Below are 15,913 nucleotides of genomic sequence, written 5' to 3'. Positions count from 1 at the left end.
AATAAAGGATTATGATGGTTTTAGTTTTACCCTGGAACTGATTATTTGGATGCCCATCATTTCCTGTGGTTGAAATGGTTCTGGAGTACAGTACTAACAAATAGCGACTCAGACGGGATTGTATTCCACTGTGTGAGGTATTGTGGCATGCAACAGGCTCAGATAAACAGAGCTAGTTGGCTGAATGCCAAATCTCCATGGCTACCCTAGAACAACCCAGTGCGTCTTTCCTGTGTCAGTCTATTTGTATTTGACAATAAGTCATACCTACTAACGGCATCCTTCCTTGCACACGTGTTCCTAATGCATGGTACGTTACATTTATATGCGTTTGGGATTTGTGCAGGAGGAGTAAACAAAGAAGAAGTCAACAAAAGCACCAACTTCAAGTGCTTCATACAAGTGTTCTGCTTCAGCATGTGCTTTTTCTCGGTGTACAATGCTGGAACGAACTAAACTGACTTTTTAGGACTTGACTGTTGAAACAAAAGTGGTCATAAAACTTGGAAACAGCCTCGAGGGGAAAAAGGTGCACAAATAGACATCTGTATATCTCTTTGTCTAACGTAACTCACTCTTTTTAAAATGCTTACGTAAAAGTCACCAAATACTTTGTCGTCTCGTAACACAGTAATAGTCATGTCTCTGAATAAAGCACTGCTGGAGGTCATACATTCCAAACTTTTTAAATCACAAGCTAACGCCTGACTGATGAACTAGCTTTGCTGCAGTTTTCCCAGCTCTCCCGTTAACAGCGCGTTATAAACCAAATATTCCAGTTGCCTCTTACCTTTCACTTGACTCTCGTAGTCCGCGATTATTTCTTTATCCTTTTTAAACCTCGGCGAAGACATCTTATGTCCTCTTGTTATTAAAAGAATGTTCGTGTTTTACGTGCTTGTCAACAAGCGAGGGGTTACAACAGGGGACTCATCCCAAACTGGTCGAGGAAACAGCGAGCAACAAAATGAATAAGTTCCCAGGAGAAAACGCTTACTTCTTCATTGATAATCTTCCTTCTTAGCGGGATGGCGATGCGCAATCCTATTCCAGCCAATAGATCCTCACAACTCCTAGGGGCAGCCTCTCGCTACCACGGCAAATAAATAAATACAATCACGCAAGTTTTCAGGGGCTCCGTAGCGGAGCATCATCCGCAGTTAGCACCGCGTAGAAAAGTAGTGCCCAAAAGCCGCATCAGGGGATATAAAGTCGACTCGAATTGGTGTGTAGGTCCGGTTTCAGTGGTTCGGAGTAGGGATACACGCAAAGCCCTTCCCCCTCCTCGCTCTCCCTGGAAGGTTTCTCCCCTGCTAACTCCCGGCAGGCTTGAGACAGAAAAGTAGACAGGCCGACTGCAGCACACACGGCAGTGAGAGCCACTAGGAGGGGGGGGGGGGGAGGGATACCACGATCACTCACACACACGCACACACACAAAATGCAATATTGTTACCTTTACTGTGTTGTCATACTTGCATATCATGCATTGACATTTAGAAAAAAACATTAAGACCGCACATCAAAAATAGTACATCACACACAATTAAGGCATTCAACTCGTTACCAAATAGTTCAACGATTGCTCAACATGAAAATGGCTTGAGGGAGGTAGAAACACGTGTTCATCAAATAGTGGCTAAACATTTACTTGAAAGACCCACCGTGTATTCAGACGCAAACTGTTAACTTCCAATACACAGTAAATTGGACCTGAGCGCCATCTGTAGGACACAATATTCCCTTTTGACCCAACATGAAAACGCCAGCCTCCTTATGCATATAACATTAAAGGTGATGGTTTAAAAACTCGATTTTATTTAATTGCACTGACAAAAAATATCCGAGCGGCATAGCAACAAAATAAATAGACACTATAAAATAATTTGGACATGCAATATCCAACTCTCCACTTTAAACATCCATCCATCCATTATCTATACCGCTTCTCCTCACAAGGGTCGCGGGCGTGCTGGAGCCTATCCCAGCTGTCTTCGGGCAGTAGGCGGGGGACACCCTGAATTGGTTGCCAGCCAATTGCAGGGCACACAGAGACAAACACACATCCACACTCACAATCACACCTAGGGTCAATTAAGAGTGTTCAATCAACCTACCAAGCATGTTTTTTGGAATGTGGGAGGAAACCGGAGTACCCGGAGAAAACCCACGCAGGCACGGGGAGAACATGCAAACTCCACACAGGGAGGCCGGGTCCAGGATCGAACCTACGACCTCTGAACTGTGATGCGGATGTGCTAACCAGTCAACCACCGTGCCGCCACTTTAAACATACAATACAAAAAAGACTGTTATGCACCAGTTTCAAACAAGGACTTACAGCACATTATAGTGAACTCGTTTCTACTGTTGTCATTGCGTTTTCTACAAAAAAAAATCATACAGCACAAAAAGTAGTTGAAATATATGGACCTCAGTATGCAAATGCTTAAAATTCTCTACATATTCTACATAACTGGACATTCAATCACCGTCAACATTTAAATATAAATAACAAAGAAAACTCTTGGACGCTCTCACAACTTCACAACATACATAAATACCATTCAAGATGAACTGCACATAACAGAATACTGTCACCAGGTTCACTACACAAGAAGGCAATCACATTTCTCCACTTTTCACAAAATAAACTAAATTATTGTCACTGGTGTTACTTTTCAAGCAACACAATCAGCCACTTTTGAAAAAGTTCTCCTCTATGACCTCAGTGAACCTCTCCTTCATTTGCTGACGGAAAGTGGCGTACCACTCCAGCAATCTTCTCCTCCTGTCCACCTTTTGCTCCTGGCTCATCCCCCGCTCCCTCTCCAGAATAGCAGGAAGCTCTCGCCAATCACTAATAAAGATGAAGGGTGCTCCCGCCGCTTTCAGGAGGCGCAGTGGCGAGCTGGGCCCAGCCGCGCAGGTCCTTGGTGTCAGTACGTCTTCCACCACGGGCACTGAGCCATAAGAGCAGGCCTCGTAGATGCGGTAGCATTCTGTGTTGACACCAACTGGGCAGAGGGTGAGCTCGCTCTGAGCCAGGGCGGTTTGATAGTGCTTTAGACTGTCTGCTGTCTCCTGCGGGAGCCATCTCCAGTTACATGGAAAGGGAAAAAGGAAATGGTAAACGGGTGTATGTTAGCCAGACTGCGTTTGTTAAATTCCAATTGAATGTATCCATTAAAAATCAAAATAGGTTCCAATAATGTGGATGAAATGGTTATGCTTGTCGCCTTTCCTTCTTCCCATGACTTAATTTATGAAATGCTCCGCATATCTTTCTATTGTGGAAGCAAAAGGTCATACTACTTGTCTTTGTCAGACTGTTACTTATATAAACTCACAGTCAAGAGGTAAAGTATGAAATACACCTGCACATGCTAATGAGACTCAATATAAAAGCTGTATAAAAATGATGTTAGCAGGCAAATTTTGGGGTGATCAGTGATGATATCAAATAGGTAGTAGTTGATTAAAAAAAGGCTCTAAGGATCATGCAGTGCAATTCCAACACTAATGCAAATGACAATAATAATATTATATAAATGACTCCTCAATCGTTGTAATAATCACCTTTGTCAACAATACTAGCTCAGTTTGTGAATTTCTTTTCTTTGGAACAAAATTGCAGGTTTAAGACAACTGAATTGAATTAATTATGTAACGAAAATTAGGGCTGGTGAATCCACAAACTGTCTCCTGGGTGCCCACAGCTCCATTGTGTCTCTAAACCTGTGTGACTGCTCTTTTTACTAATGTAATAAGTCAAACGCAAAGGTGTCATATTGTGGACCAAATCTAATATAGGAAAAGGCTTGATGTTTAGTAACATTCTAACACAACATAATGACTTACTTCTCCCTGGCACCAGTGATGCACTCTTTCTCTAGGTCAGATTGTTTCAGAACCTGCATGAGTGTTTCCCTAGAGGAATTCTTGTAAACAGTGCCGAGGAAGTTGCAGAGGTATGGCCTGTTGGAAGTGATCATCTCAGCATTGGGCTTGACCATGGGAAACTGCCTATATCTGAGTAACATGACATAAAATAAAGTGGAGTTAATTGAAATCAAAACTTATATACAAGTTATGTGTAACATGATGTGCAGGACAGATAGGTAATACAATGCATAAAATCATCACTTTAGATGTCAAAAAGTGTTTGCGGCTCCCAGTGTTTTCTTTTCCGTGGAAACCGGGTCGAAATGACTCTTTGAGTGTAAAAGGTTGCTGACCCCTGGTCTATATGTTCACCGGTGTACTTTGCCTCAAAGTCCCATAGTCAGTGGGATAGCCTGACACTCACCCATAACCCAAATAAGGATGAACACTTGAGACAATGGATGCAAAGTTCACCCAGTTAGCTTTGAACAACTAATATGCTGCATGATTACCTAATTCATATTACTTTATATTATTGATTGCGTGTATGCATATGCTTTATTCCATTTACAGTAAAAAAGGACCAGACTTTATGAAAACAGAACAGCAGAGCTGGACATTCCATCTATCTGACGGACCGGTCTGTCTATCTGTCACTGACGGACGCCCGTTCTGCTGACGGTTGACTGGAAAAAAATTTAAATAGATGGATTAAGCATAGTCGGAAGCCCCTTTATTTAATCCATCATTCGTCTGCCGTCCTCGTCTAATTTTTGCGACGGGGCTTCGATGGCCGCGGCGAGGAACAACAGTGAGTTGTAGTTGCTTGGGGAACAGATTTGAGTGATGGACTAGGCTGTGAACGGACTTCCATGGCGCAGTAAATCACTCTTTCTGTTCAAATATCGGCCAGCAAGGGGGGCTGAATGTTTAGACGGAATCGCAGGCGGAAGTGATTTTTTAGTAAAATGCCCAGCTCTGCAGAACAGAAAAATAAAGAATAACTTACGTGGCTACACCGAGGGGCCACTGGAAGACATCTTTATCATTGACCCAAGGGCTGTCATACACTAAAAAGAGCAGGTCCACAAAACCACCATGTCTCTTTAGGTATGGCCCTATCCAGTCATTGTTGCAGTGCTCATCGCCCAGCAGGACCACGGCCACGTGGGACACAGTATGGGATTGAACCAAAGCCTGGACGTGCTCCAACCAACGTGTGGAGTATGTGACCTTCTGCTGCTCACGACCATTCAAAACAAGAATTAAGCTGTTCATATCCAAGGGGACATGACCTTGGACTACAGCAGGTCCTGTGTAGAAACTACAGATGGAGGAGGGAATTAATTCATGGTGTAGTTCTTTGTAATGGGTTATTGTGTTTTCACAACATTTTAAATACTATATCAATAAATATATCAGTGAGTTGTTACCTGAACTCAATTTTGCTTGACTGGAGCTCGCCCTCTCTCCATTGTGCTATCTTGTCAGTTGGGTTGAGAGGTCCCTCCAATATATGTTCCCACAGATAAAGTCCTTGTGGAAACAATGACTTTAATAATAACAATAAAATATAATACGTAGTGGTAAAAGATGGCAAAAAGGTAGTTAACACTGGTGCCCCAGGACAAACGGAAAGTAACTATGTACAAACAAGCCTCACCTATGGCTGCTTTACCCCAGATTTGCACCTTGTATGTTTTGGGTTTGTTCTTTTCGATTCGTGCCATGTGTTGTTTGAAGGCCTCTCTTTTTTTGTTCAGAGCAGAGTTGTACTCCACTTGCTCATCCTCCCACGGATTCCACTCATCACCAATGAATGGAGCAGCTCCGCCATCTCGAACATCCCCTACAAGCAAAACAGACACATATCGGCACAACCGTTTTATTGATTATGTCGAATATTTAACTGTGGCTTAACTGCTACCAAAAAGGGCGTTTGTATCGTATTATTTTGTGAAAATACCAGAAGGTCTTGCTTCTTTCTTCTCCACCCTGTGAACGCGGGACATCACTTTAGTGCTGAAGAACACGTTGTATGCAGCGTATAGCGAAAACGCTACATAAGCAAAAATTATGAGAAGAAACAAGTTTCTCTTTGGAAATTTCATTTTTCCCCTTTTCTATTGTTTCTTAGGTTACCATTATGCATCTCAACTTCCATTTTTTTGTGAGAGGACCCTTGTTTACATCACGAGGAAAGTTGATTTGAAGATGTGCCTGTTTAAAAATTACCTTTATTTGAACATCTTTATGGGGCGGTATCTATTTTTACTAAAATATTGTCTAATGTGAAAATACATACATTTCATAATTTTAAATTGCTCTAGGAAACCTGGGTAAATTCTACAAAATAATTTTGACACAGGCATTGAAAAAGGGCCCCGTAGGTCATAATTCGAGGCGGAACCTTTCAGAAGGAAAGAGTTTCTATCGTGTCGTAATACACGGACTCAGATTTGTTCACGGAAGGTCGTGTCCCCAAATACGGGGTGAAGACTTCTTTTATCGAGCGAAAATGATGACGTTTGCTGGTCGATTTGGGGCTCTTGCCCCAGTATTGCGGGGAACAAAGCAATCTATCAAATGTGTGGTGTTATCCGGAGTAAAGGAGTTTTTCCCTGCTACTGGTAAGACACGTTCGTGGGGCCTTCCGTCGGCTAACAGTTCAATCTGTCCGTGGTCGGGTATCTGTGCAACAATCCAATCACAAGGTTGATCTGTAATCATTTTAGTTGTAGATTGTTCGTAACTTGTGTATCGTTTTGTCCTTGGGTCATAAACATTGCTCAAAGATCGTTCGTCGCAGGACGTGTATACGCACGTTTACCCGTCGTTGCCCGAACTTGCAGACATGGCCAAATAATGTTTGAGCTTGGCTGGGTTAATGAAGGTTTTCGAACCGGAAAGACCAACCGATATACACTCAAGGACGATCTCAAAAACAAAGGGTGGGGCCACCGCCTTACCCAGATATTTCAGTGGTAAACAACTATGCTAGGTCACAAAAGTACATAATACAATCCAGATGTATTGTCACAATAGTGAGATAACTGGAATGTTTAATTCAAATAGACTAAAATTCATAATGGAGTTGTGTTTTGTTGTTTTTCACTACGTGAGGTTGTATTCATAGACAGGGTTCTGCACTAATGCAATCGAAAAGTCAAAATGGCAGTAAATATTTTTATGAAATAAATGCATATACATATAATTCGCATGGACTACGTGTGCTATCTACAATGTATAACTATGCTCATGAAGTAGTGAAGTCATGGTAAATGCATTCATTAAAGACACCTCAGGGCCATATATATTTAAGATCGTCACCTGAACAGCCTTAATTCATATGATATAGTAGGGCTACATAATATTGAGAAACATGCAATATTGCGAATGCGATGTGTCGAGTATTGCGATTTATATATTATTTTATTTTAACGTACCTAAAGAAGCAACATTTTTATTATGTAATAAAAGAAATACTTTTTTTCATGCGTCCAAAATAAGCAGACTCAACGTGTTCTTATCTAATTAATTATACTTTTTAAAAAAGTTAATTTTAGTTAGTAGTACGGCTGCACAATATTGGAAAAACATGCGATATGGTTGTTAAATAGAGCAGAATATAATTGCGATATGTACCAATTGGATGACGATGCACATTTAAGCTTACATCTGATTGGTCAACGGCAGATAAAACTATACAGTTCCATGAAACTATTTTTGAACGCTCGCGATTGAGTATTCTAAGAATGGATTATTCTTGCGATTATTAGTCGGAAATTTTCCAGTAAACCATTAACTGGTTAACATCTCCGATAATCCTTGTGATTTTCATATTTTGATACTCTGCATTACTACACAACTAGTATGAATAATTTGATGTGCGATGCTTAAAAAAAACAAAACTTTTTTTTTTATTAAAGCGGAAGTCAACCCAAACATATATTTTTTTCAAGAATATGTTTCCAGCAGGCCCACTAGTTTGAAACACGGCATTCTGATTAATTTTGTGGTTGTGGAATATAAGTGAAGCAGCAAATTGCACTCGTTTTTAGCCATCTCCACCAATCACGGCTGACCTGTTTTCTGAATCTGAGCCGTGATTGGTCATTGTGAGCAGTTGTGATGTCATTTTCAGTCTACAGAAGACAAAATGGCCGCCCCCAGAGATGGCTAAACACAAGTGCATTTTGCTGCTTAACTTTATATTTCACAAACGCAAAATTAATCAAAATGCCCTGTTTCAACTAGTGGGCCTGCTGGAAACATGTTCTTGAAAAAAACACATTTGGGTTGACTTCCGCTTTAAGGGTATTAGCTTCCTTTTTGTTCATGAAAGATTCTGCATTAGATTAAATAATTATCCAGCTGCTTTTTGGATAGTAACATTTTAATATTTGGTTGTGTATGGTTATGACCATTTGATGATCTGATTTTAGCTCCTGGAGGAATCCGACTCGCCCATACGGACATCAAAATCCCTGACTTCACAGATTACCGCCGCCCCGAGGTCACCGACCCGAACAAGTCCTCTCAGGAGAGCAGCGAGACGAGGAGGGCCTTCTCCTACTTGTTCACTGGGGCCACCACTGTAGTTGGCATCTACGCAGCCAAAACGGTGGTCAGCCAGTTCGTCTCCTCCATGAGTGCCTCGGCCGACGTCCTGGCCTTATCCAAGATCGAGATCAAGCTGAATGAGATTCCAGAGGGTAAAAACATGACCTTCAAGTGGCGAGGGAAACCCCTGTTTGTCCGCCATCGCACCGAGAAGGAAATCGCCACAGAGGAGGCTGTGAATCTCGCCGAGCTCCGCGATCCCCAGCACGACAAGGATAGAGTGCTCAACCCCAGCTGGGTAATCGTCCTCGGTGTGTGCACCCACCTGGGATGCGTGCCTATTGCGAACGCGGGTGACTTCGGCGGCTACTACTGCCCTTGCCACGGATCCCACTACGATGCTTCAGGAAGAATTAGAAAGGGGCCGGCTCCTCTTAACCTGGAGGTTCCCTACTACGAGTTCCCAGATGATGACACCGTTGTGGTGGGATAAATATGAGATCACGATCTTTACCAATCTATCCCCTACTGTAGTATATGTTCAAAAGATGGCTCTAAGTACAAGGTGGAGGTGAAAACGGTGTATTTAATTATCAATAAAAACCTGTTTCCTACAGTTTTGTCCATCCTGTCATTGGAAATGCCTTAGTTTTAGTTTCAACAGGTCAGGGGGGTTTATGCATGCAGTTCTTTGATCCTTGAGTGGGGATTTACCAGAATGATTTACCTCTTAAAGAAGTCAACCACAAAAATCTGTTTACAAAAATATGTTCTACGAGCCTCCACTAGTCAAAACATGGCATTTGGATTAATATTGCATTTGTGGAATATGAGTTAAATATCAAAAGCTACCCGTTTTTAGCCATCTCATGGGGCAGCCATTTTGACACTTGTTGTGGACTGAAAATGACATCACAGTTCCTCAGGGCTCTGGTAACGACCAATCACTGCTCACCTGTTTTCTGAAACTGATGACCAATTGTGGCTCAGCTTCAGAAAACATGCAAAGCTGACGACCAATTATGGCTCAGCTTCAGAAAACAGGTGAGCCGTGATTGGTCGCTACCTGAGCCATGAGCAACTGTTGATGTCATTTTCAGACATATGCAATATTAACCTGAAAGTTGTATTTTGACTAGTGGAGGGGCATAGAACATAGTGTAAATAACATTTTGGGGTTGACTCACCTTTAATGCCTTAACTGTTATCACCATTAAAGAAACCTTCAATACTATTTAAACAGGCAATACAACAGCACATCTGTGCCAGGTACACTGTCTGGAGCAGTCCAGGATGAAGGCGCTGTCTAATAAAGCAACATGCATCACAGATGCTTGTGTATTAATGTGTGCAGACCATTACAGATGTGTTCCGCTAGTCAAAGTTTAACAAGTTTTGCTTTCACCAACCAATCAAGAGGACAAAAATGTTGATACCACTGAGCTCACTTTAAGGAATTTGAAATCGAATTGCTGAGTTACATTGGCCAGCACTTCTGATTCTGAAGGCCCTGGGCAAATTACCCTGACATGCAGTACATACCTGTAGAGACTGAAATCTAATTGGACAAAAAAAATAACTAATTACTAGAAGCAGAGCGGCTAAGAAAAATGATACAACATGGAGAGAATCAACTATTTGGGATACATTTATACAATTTTGATCAAGCATCAGAATTTGGGTTGCTAATGTAGGTCAGTGCTTCTGATTGTGTTTAAGACAGCATAAAAGACCTTGTTGACACTGACCAGCCACCACTGCATGGATACTATTCAGTAGGTAATCATACATAAAGAAATGCCACTTTTATTTACAAACACAAACAAGTGGCTAAATCGTGAACCTGTTTCACAAAATTATATGACAAGGAAAGGTGACGACTTGCAGATTGAGATCTCAGACAAGAAGTGTATCAAAAATTCTGCCTTCACAAAGATGTTAATAGTCAATTTTAAATGACATTATTGGTGAGAGGTATCATTGAGAGACAATACTGATATTTTGGTTATCTCATTTAAGCAATAGAGAATGCATATTGGTTAACAATATGAACAATATGTTTAATTAGTACAGAAAGTGGAAAAATACTTTTCAACTGTGGAAGGTTGTAGTGTTCAGAGTGACCAGATTTTAGTCTCCATGACATGCATAGAAACTGGAAAACAGAGAACAATTTGAATGGTAATTCAGTGGTGGTTCTATGAAACACAGGTTCAGGGAATGTTTGTGTCTGTAACTTTGTGTGTTTATTTATGTACCTTAATGTGTGTTTATTTATGTACCTTAATCACAGTTAAAAAAAAAAAAAAGGTGCTATCGTGCCAAGAACATCCACCCAACTTCTATGGCGTAGGATCACTGAACATTTAGAAAACAAGTGCCGACTGCTGCAGGAAGGAAAAAAAATCTTTTAACTCAACCTACCAGTAACTATATTTCACACTGTGCACTGGGAGTATGGCAAATAAATATATATACTGTACAGTACCTTCATTGAATTGCACCTCCACTCATTGTAGTCAAAACAATTCATAATAAACACAAATAATATCGTTTAGAACAACGTTATTCCTACCTTGGTTACAGAAGTGCATTATTTGTTGAATGGGTATTTTCTGGCTGGAAATGAGGTCAGAAGTTGTGCTAGCGATGTAATTAAAAATGAGTATCATTCTCAGGTAAAGGACACCCATTTAACAGATAAAAAAGCATGACTTCACAAGAGGACATTTTTGGTGTTGAGTGGAGGTGTGCTCTCAACAAAAAACAAACGGATGAATAAATAAATAAAGGCAATGACACAACTGATTACATTCAAATAAATGTGTGATCGGTATAAATTAGTGTTTTTCTGCTTGGTTTCTGCATAGCATTTCACAGTCTCTGAACGTGCACACACTAAAAATCATGTCCTTATTAAACAGTGGATTTACCCACACTAATCCACATAGTGCACATTTGCTTGGAGCTCCTTGGTAACAAAGCCGAGAAGTGCTGCCGTGAGCTGTTGCTTCAGACTTAAGTTGCTCATCACAAGAGCAGTCAGCTGCGCCATGTCTGTCCACTGAAGGTCCCCAAGGATGGCGACCAGATCCGTGTATAGTTTCTGCTGCTGCTGAGGACTGAGCTCCATAATGACCTGAGGAAGAGGTTTGAACTGACCGCTGGTCAGCCAACAGCCAAGAAGGCTTCCAACAGCACCGCCTGAAGAGAGCCAAGGTTCACAATATTGTATTATACTACTGCACGGGTATTGGATTGTGCAACATTGCACATTTCAGGAAGAAACAGAATGTGTAGCATAGCCTACCTACTGCAATACCAAGAGGACCCCCAACTAAGCCTCCAGCAAAGGCCAGGCCTCCAGCTGTTGCTGCCCCTTTTGCAGAACCCTTGACTGTGGTCTGGATCTGTTTATCAGCAGATAACTCACAGCACAGCTTCATAACATCTTCAAGTCGACGATGACACATTCTCTGCATTACGGGAATTATGGCAAAATGTGTACTATGATGCAAATTTGCTTCACAACATGTCACATGTGTATTATTCACTGATCATAAGAGGCAGGGATTAACAATATTGCATATTGACCACATTCTGGGGATTGACAGACAGACAAAAAAAAGAGATAAAAATAAACCCACTTATAGTTGCAATAAAATCCAAAACATTATGACTACAACAATGTTACGTTGGAGTCGGGTTCTAGAAACATTGGTGCAACACCCTGTGAATAAAGGATGCAATGACGCGTCTAAAAGGCAATAACATAATATAGCACGGAATACAAATGCAAGATCGTGAAATAGTCGTGGTGTTGACACGTTTGACAACATGAAAAAAGAACGACCTGGCAAAATCTGGAATCATACATATACGGATAGGCTACTGTACCTTGTTGTGTTAGGAGTTCTTCATTGGGATCGGTTGAATTTTTGTTATTAAGTTTTAAATAAAACGTCCTGTGTTGAGCAGCAGCCCAGCCGTTGAGAAGGGTATACGCGTATACCCTATTGGAGTCGTTCGACATGGGTGACGAGAGGAGAGACGGAAGTGGATGATCACGTGGCATGGATGCTGAGAAATTACGGATTTTTTTCGACAACCGGCTCGGCACTTTCGGCTCCCTGACCTCTTCAGATTTTCTGTTACTTAAATTAATTTACTATAACAATTTGAAATTATGCATACTAATACAAAATAGTGCAACTTTTTTTTTTTTAAGGGGAAGTCAACCCCTTTCGTAGGCCTGCGTAGAGCATATTCTTAAAAAAAATATGTTTGGGTTGACTTCCGCTTTAAATTATGTTTATTATGAAAATATCTGGCCGTACGCTGATTAATTGGTTAGCACATCCGCCTCACAGTGCGGAATTTGTGGGTTTTAATCCGGCCCCGGCCTTCCAGTGTGGAGTTTGCATGTTCTTCCCGTACCTGCGTGGGTTTTCTCCGTGTGCAATAGTCCCACACTCCAAAAACATGCATGGTAGGTTGATTGAATGCTCTAAATTGCCCCTTAGTGTGACTGTGAATGCGAATGTTTGTTTTTCTCTGTGTGCCCTGCAATTGGCTGGCAACTGATTTGGGTGTACGGATAAGTGGTTTGGATAATGGATGGATAGATAAAAACGTCTTTATTTACTAGCCCTACATAGTGCTACTGTACAAAAATTTATTAAACACAAAATCAAACGTAAGTATTTACAATTAAACTTTTAACTTCTTTCTACTAGATTTTTTTAAAGTGAAACAACACAGAATCACTCCAAAACAAACACAACAAAGTATAAATTGATTGATGGATTGGTTGGTTGATTGATTGATTGATTCATTGATTGATTGATTTTTAGATCCACAATTATGTGATTTTCATGTGTTTTTCGGATCCACAAATTATATGCATGATTTTCACAGATTTTTAAATGTTGTGTGTAGATTTATCATGACTTATTTGTAAATATTAAATTATGCTTGTGAAGTGTTGGATGTGCGTTTGCGGAAGAGTGGACATGTGCATTTATTTTTTCAAACAAACATCACATGCAGTTTCAAGATATTCACACACATAGGTCTCAGATCCCCGTACGGATATTCATGTGTTGAAAGGCCACCCTTCTCCATCTAGGAGGCAGTGTTGCTGTCTCCACTGATTGGGAATGAGCTATCTCCTGTTTTTCGTTTAAAAATTGGACATTGAAAAACTGAAAACGAGCCTTTATATGAACTTTTATTATGAATTTATTTAACACAAGTCCAGAAACAAAATACGACCGTAATTTGTTTCCCTCAATCTTGTTTTGCCCAGAGACAACGTTCTTCCTCTGCGGCTACCTCTGCTTCGGTGCAGCAGCGGACAAAACTGTCTGCGAACATCTTTGCAACCTCTTACGAAACTGACTGAAAACCCCATGCAAATTCATCAAAAGCACTATAAAAGTGCACACTATATAGCCTATCATCACCGGCCTTTCCAATGGCAAATTCATAAGACAACAAATGCAAGTATAAATAAAGTCTTGAGATGTTAATTTACCCATATCCACTGATATTTCTGCACTAGAACTATTTAATGCAGTTCATTTTTGCAAACAAACAAAAAAAAAGTAACCTACTTTTCTCTTTTCTGTGTCCGTCGTGATGATTCGTTGACCAGCATCTCGATCATCCAGAGTCTAAAAAACAAATTCCTCACATTCTTCAGATTGCAATAACACGTAAATGGACTAATGGGCCATTTTCCAGTCGATGCCCCCTGAATGCTCGATCAATGTTTTGGAAGGGTCCAAACACGAGGATACTTCAAACGCGGCTCATTCGAAGTAGAAGTGCAAATTGATGATCCTTCCAAACGGTCGATGGAAATCGGTCATTCAATGATGTCATATCAAGGACTCAAGGGGAAATTCGACCGACGCTACGAACCAATCAAAACGAGTGACAGTACAATCGCTGACCTCACATACAGCTGCTACTGGATAAAACAATCACAAAATCCAAGTCCCCATCCCCTAAGTTACTTTTCCAATGTAGGCTAATGGCATCACTGCTGATATGGCAAAGAAGCAGAGAAAAAAGCAAAGGGAAAAAATTACATCATGGTTATGTTTCCTTCAGAGGGCCATTATGTCTGTGAAACCACATGCAGCAAATGGATGATTGCATCATATTATCAAATATGTAATACTTATTCCACAAACGCAATATTTATCAGAATGCCCTGTTTCAACCAGTGGGCTTGCATAGAACATATTCTTGAAAAAAATATGTTTGCATTTACTTCTGCTTTAAAGAGGTATTGGTAACAAAAAAAATTGCTTGCGATATCGATAGTGACAAAGTCAATGCACATATTTGCCTTCGCAGGCCACATAAAACGATGTGGTGGGCCAGATCTGGCCCCCAGGCCTTGAGTTTGGCATCCGTGCTTTTAAGTTTGTTACCTCTCTCTGAAGCTAGAGTTACCCCCACCTTCTCTGTTTTGAGTTATCTCCCTTCTTGAAACAGAACAGTCAATTTGCCTCATTTCAGGGTTAGCAGACCGTTCACTAAACCTGCTTCCTGAAATGGACCCCTGGTGGCACAGAGCTCAAGATGGCTGTTCAAAATAACTTTGTCATCATTCCAAGAATGAGCAAGACGGCAACCAGAAAAACTAATTCTTTAACAGAAAGTACTGTGCGCGAGAAAGTTCAAACCATAAAAGTCAGCAGGGGTACATAAAATAAAAACACCTCTTTATTATTCAAAATGTTCATCATCATGCATGATTTAATAACCTAGCTGCTAGCTTGCTTGATACAAGATACAGAATGTTTCGTATCAATCAATAAAGCGTTGACCTTATGGCGATACATGAAACGTCACAAACATTTACTCTCGAAATAGTAACAAAAAACGGCTGCCTTTGGGATACTTAAATAAATCAACGAAGCCGATATCTTTCTAGTCAATAATATATTTTTACCGATGCGACAGTTGGGACAAACTTTGGAGCTGTGCATCTCAATCACTTCCATTTGCGGTCACTGGTCAATTCAGTTGTGTGTGTGGTGGGCGGACGGGGTAATTTTGTGTGCGCGAGAATGGATTCAACTCGTTTGTAAAACGAAGCTGATGCAAATAAAGAACAGTCAGCAACACAAACTACCGGTATTCTCTTACAGTGTCTAAATATACATTGTTATGTGACAGGTGACTGAAACTGATCATTGGAGAGAACCTTGTTTATATTTACGTCGAAGACTAGATAATACCCAGAATGCACTGACAATATTTAGTAGCTCGTGTGCTAAATTGCATGGCATGACAGAAAACAAAATTGTTCTTCAAAATAAAAGTACCACCCTACATTTTACAACAATGTGTTTTACAGTCCAGTGCTAGTAAAACCATTTTAAATTATGGAAATTTTATTGTGTTTGTTCCAGATATCTTTTTTGGTAACGAGTTCGGAAGGGAACAA

The 15,913-nt window shown here is 40.7% G+C and overlaps 4 protein-coding genes across 9 annotated transcripts in view; 1 reads left to right on the top strand and 3 right to left on the bottom strand.

Moving 5' to 3' along the window:
• The window catches only part of srgap1a (SLIT-ROBO Rho GTPase activating protein 1a), a 71,353-nt gene extending 69,990 nt beyond the window's left edge, over positions 1 to 1,363 (bottom strand). For all 3 annotated transcript variants that reach the window (XM_086027994.1, XM_086027995.1, XM_086027996.1), the window contains exon 1: positions 791 to 1,363. In XM_086027994.1, coding sequence (XP_085884120.1) covers positions 791 to 854 — 64 coding nt within the window. In that variant the 5' untranslated portion in view covers positions 855 to 1,363. The remainder of the gene's footprint in view (positions 1 to 790) is intronic.
• A 435-nt stretch (positions 1,364 to 1,798) lies between these two features.
• Positions 1,799 to 6,067, bottom strand: rxylt1 (ribitol xylosyltransferase 1). The gene is made up of 6 exons (XM_086028618.1): positions 5,852 to 6,067; positions 5,549 to 5,734; positions 5,319 to 5,421; positions 4,895 to 5,209; positions 3,862 to 4,032; positions 1,799 to 3,097 (listed from the first exon to the last, which is right to left on the bottom strand). Exons 1-6 carry the CDS (start codon positions 5,994 to 5,996, stop codon positions 2,695 to 2,697), a joined length of 1,323 nt encoding a protein of 440 aa, XP_085884744.1. The 5' UTR covers positions 5,997 to 6,067; the 3' UTR covers positions 1,799 to 2,694.
• Positions 6,068 to 6,298: 231 nt separating this feature from the next.
• uqcrfs1 (ubiquinol-cytochrome c reductase, Rieske iron-sulfur polypeptide 1) lies at positions 6,299 to 9,064 on the top strand. The gene is made up of 2 exons (XM_086029100.1): positions 6,299 to 6,515; positions 8,331 to 9,064. The coding sequence occupies exons 1-2, from the start codon at positions 6,404 to 6,406 to the stop codon at positions 8,939 to 8,941; spliced, it is 723 nt and encodes a 240-aa protein (XP_085885226.1). The 5' UTR covers positions 6,299 to 6,403; the 3' UTR covers positions 8,942 to 9,064.
• A 1,016-nt stretch (positions 9,065 to 10,080) lies between these two features.
• LOC147148494 (protein C19orf12 homolog) lies at positions 10,081 to 15,472 on the bottom strand. 4 transcript variants are annotated; one of them, XM_086029105.1, is made up of 4 exons: positions 15,416 to 15,472; positions 14,064 to 14,123; positions 11,759 to 11,924; positions 10,081 to 11,652 (listed from the first exon to the last, which is right to left on the bottom strand). In XM_086029105.1, exons 3-4 carry the CDS (start codon positions 11,919 to 11,921, stop codon positions 11,387 to 11,389), a joined length of 429 nt encoding a protein of 142 aa, XP_085885231.1. In that variant the 5' UTR covers positions 11,922 to 11,924; positions 14,064 to 14,123; positions 15,416 to 15,472; the 3' UTR covers positions 10,081 to 11,386. The 4 variants fall into 4 exon arrangements, with proteins under 4 accessions (XP_085885231.1, XP_085885230.1, XP_085885229.1 ...); XM_086029104.1 differs by lacking the exon at positions 15,416 to 15,472 and adding an exon at positions 14,406 to 14,451; XM_086029103.1 differs by lacking the exons at positions 14,064 to 14,123; positions 15,416 to 15,472 and adding an exon at positions 12,346 to 12,673.
• Between the last annotated feature and the right edge of the window lie 441 nt (positions 15,473 to 15,913).

The sequence above is a fragment of the Filicampus tigris genome, chromosome 4 (genome assembly GCF_054856515.1).
Source record: "Filicampus tigris isolate MCC_2025a chromosome 4, RoL_Ftig_1.0, whole genome shotgun sequence".
Taxonomy (NCBI): domain Eukaryota; kingdom Metazoa; phylum Chordata; class Actinopteri; order Syngnathiformes; family Syngnathidae; genus Filicampus; species Filicampus tigris.
The sequence above is the reverse complement of the archived record's forward strand: the minus strand, read 5'-3'. Positions and strand labels throughout refer to the sequence as shown.